Below are 2907 nucleotides of genomic sequence, written 5' to 3' on the forward strand. Positions count from 1 at the left end.
ACTAGATATTGGGGGGTTAGGTAAGAAATCATACCTTCTTACAGTTTATTTTACTAAAATGTGATTATGTTGATAAAATGGTTTTATTAAAATGTGTTTCTAAACTTATGGATCAAGTTGACATGGAAATGTTTTGATAAAATGATTTGATAAAACGTTTGACAGCAATGACTTGATAATGTGATTTATAAATTGATTTGCGAAACTAGTTGATAAAGAATTTTTGATAAACTTATGCTAAATGCTTTGTGAAAGAATGATACATATGTATGGATTTGATTATGTGAATAATACAAGAATGATTTTATTACTCTGGATAGGATTCTGTACTTATTTATTTGATAATGATTATTAATTCCTCGAGTGCTTATACCGGTAATGAGTCAACGCGTGACAGTCACGTTCGGTTGATGGTTAATGAGTCAATGCAGGACCCCCAAATCCTGATTGATGGTAATGAGTCAATGCAGGACCCCCAAATCCTCATTGATGGTTAATGAGTCAATGTATGACATTAAAGTCCTTGTTGATGGAAATGAGTTATCAAAATAATGTAGTCATTATCACTATCCAGAGTTATATAGAAAAAGTATATTGGTTATTAACAGTACGTATTATATTTTTAATAAAAGTTTGATCTTTCTATAATTATATTAAATGTCTCTTGATCCAACTGTAATGATATTATGATTTTCTTACTGGGCAAGTTTAGCTCACCCATTTTAATGGGTCCCCTTTTCAGAGAAGGATCCAAATCAAGTAACAGAACCTACTGGACAGTGAAGACTTGGATATCGATCTACTTTTGGTAAGAAAAGTTAGCCCTCTACTTAGAGTAGTGTATTAAGGGAGAGTTAGAACGATGTATTTTATAAACCATAAGATGGTAGCATTTTCACCTTGTATTTTTGAAATTTTGATGAGGTGGCAAGAACATATTGTAGCTTAAAGGATTTTTGGTTAATGAAAGAAGGGTGATATTTTGATTAAGAAAGTTAGTAAAGAATTATGTTAGCCTTGCATGTTATATTTAAGTGTATTTCAAGGAGATGACATGCGGCGACTGGTCACGACTCGGTTCGGGGCGTGACAGCTTTATTGGTATCAGAGCATAAGGTTTAACAATGGTATTAATGATGTAGGAATGGATGATGAAGTTCTTGCCGGTTTTGCACGACGTACAAGGAGAAGACGTGATACCAATGAACCAAATGGACTTGTAAGTCAAGAGGAGGGGGAGACCTCCAGAGCGGTAACAGTTGAGGATATCGTCAGAGTTATGTCAGGAATAACACAACAACATGCACCAACAAATAAGTTTGCTGAATTCAAGAAATTAGCTCAACCATACTTTGATGGTAGCAGCGATCCGCTAAAAGCTGACAAGTGGATAAAAGAGTTGGAGAAGTTCTTCGATGTACTCAAATGTGACGATGTGGAAAAGGTACGATTTACAATATTTCAGTTACAAAGAAATGTAAGCGATTGGTGGGAGTTGGAGAAGAAATTTTACGAGCGCGATACAAGTACACTCTCATGGGATACATTTAAGAAAGCTTTTTACAACACTTATTTTCCCAAGAGTTTGAGGCAAGAGAAAGAGATGGAATTCATGAATCTGAAACAGGGAAATATGACTGTTACTGAATATCAAGCTCGGTTTGTGGAATTAACAAAGTTTTCTCAACCATGGATGGGAAGTGAGATTACGAAGGCGAGAAAGTTTGAAATAGGGTTGAGTTCCCACATTAGGCAAGTTGTGGTTCCTTTTGAGCTTAACACTTTCATTGAAGTGGTTGATAAGGAACGATTAATTGAAAGGGAGTTGGATATTACGAGAAGGATTGATGAGGCGAGCTCGAAGAAAAGAAGTCATCAAAGTGCCAATGAAGGAAATCGAAACTCATTCCAGAATAGAAGGCCCTTTTCTGTGAGCAGTCCGGCTCAAGCCCCTAGAAATGTGCCTTCAAATAATATATCGTCGTCTGTGCAATGTTCGCATTGTTCTGGAAACCATCGCATGGAAGATTGTCGTTGGTTATCGGAAGCATGTGTTTTATGTGGGCAACATGGTCACTTGAGAGCAAATTGTCCACGCTTTAGAAAGCCATTCACTCAGCCTAATGCGCGCGAGACAAGAAATTCCATGAATCGAAGACCCTTTCCCAATAAAAATAAGAAAATGGGACAGACATCAGGAGGCCAAGCTAGAGTGTTTTCTACAATGAATGTCGAGTAAGCGCGTGCGTCTAACGCTATGGTCTCAGGTACTCTTTATGTTTCTTCTGCTTATGCTTTAGTGTTATTTGATTCTGGTGCTACCGATTCTTTTATTTCTCAAACCTTTATCAAAAACCATAATTGGAATATTGAACCTCAAGACGTGAGTATAAGTGTAGAAACACCATTGGGTGATAAAATAATTGCAAACCTAATTTGTAAGTCTCGAGAAGTGCATATAGGAGATAAAGTGTTACTAGTAGATCTTACGGTACTAGATATGCATGGCTTCGATATCATTTTGGGAATGAATTGGTTAGCTCACAACTTTGCTATAGTTGATTGTCATGAAAAGAGGATAATATTTTAAATTCCCGAGCAACCTATATTCTCTTTTATGGGAAGTAAAGTTGTTATTCCTCCAAAGATGATATGCTCTTTAGAAGCAAAACGCATGATTAGAAAGGGTTGCGAATGCTATCTGGTGGTGTTATGGGGTACCGAAAAGAATGAGAAATCCTTAGAAATTGTTCCGATCATAAATGAATATTCAGATGTGTTTCCAGATGAATTGCAGGGTTTACCTCCTGATAGAGAGGTAGAATTTGCAATTGATGTAGTGCTTGAAACAGCTCCAATAACGAAGAATCCGTATCGTATGGCTCCGACAGAATTGAAAGAATTACG

At 36.6% G+C, this 2907-nt stretch overlaps 1 protein-coding gene across 1 annotated transcript; it reads left to right on the forward strand.

The window, feature by feature from the left end:
- Positions 1-1144: 1144 nt before the first annotated feature.
- On the forward strand, positions 1145-2239 carry LOC124920779. The gene has a single exon (XM_047461333.1). The coding sequence runs from the start codon at positions 1145-1147 to the stop codon at positions 2237-2239; it is 1095 nt and encodes a 364-aa protein (XP_047317289.1).
- Positions 2240-2907: the final 668 nt, after the last annotated feature.

The sequence above is a fragment of the Impatiens glandulifera genome, chromosome 1 (genome assembly GCF_907164915.1).
Source record: "Impatiens glandulifera chromosome 1, dImpGla2.1, whole genome shotgun sequence".
Lineage (NCBI taxonomy): Eukaryota > Viridiplantae > Streptophyta > Magnoliopsida > Ericales > Balsaminaceae > Impatiens > Impatiens glandulifera.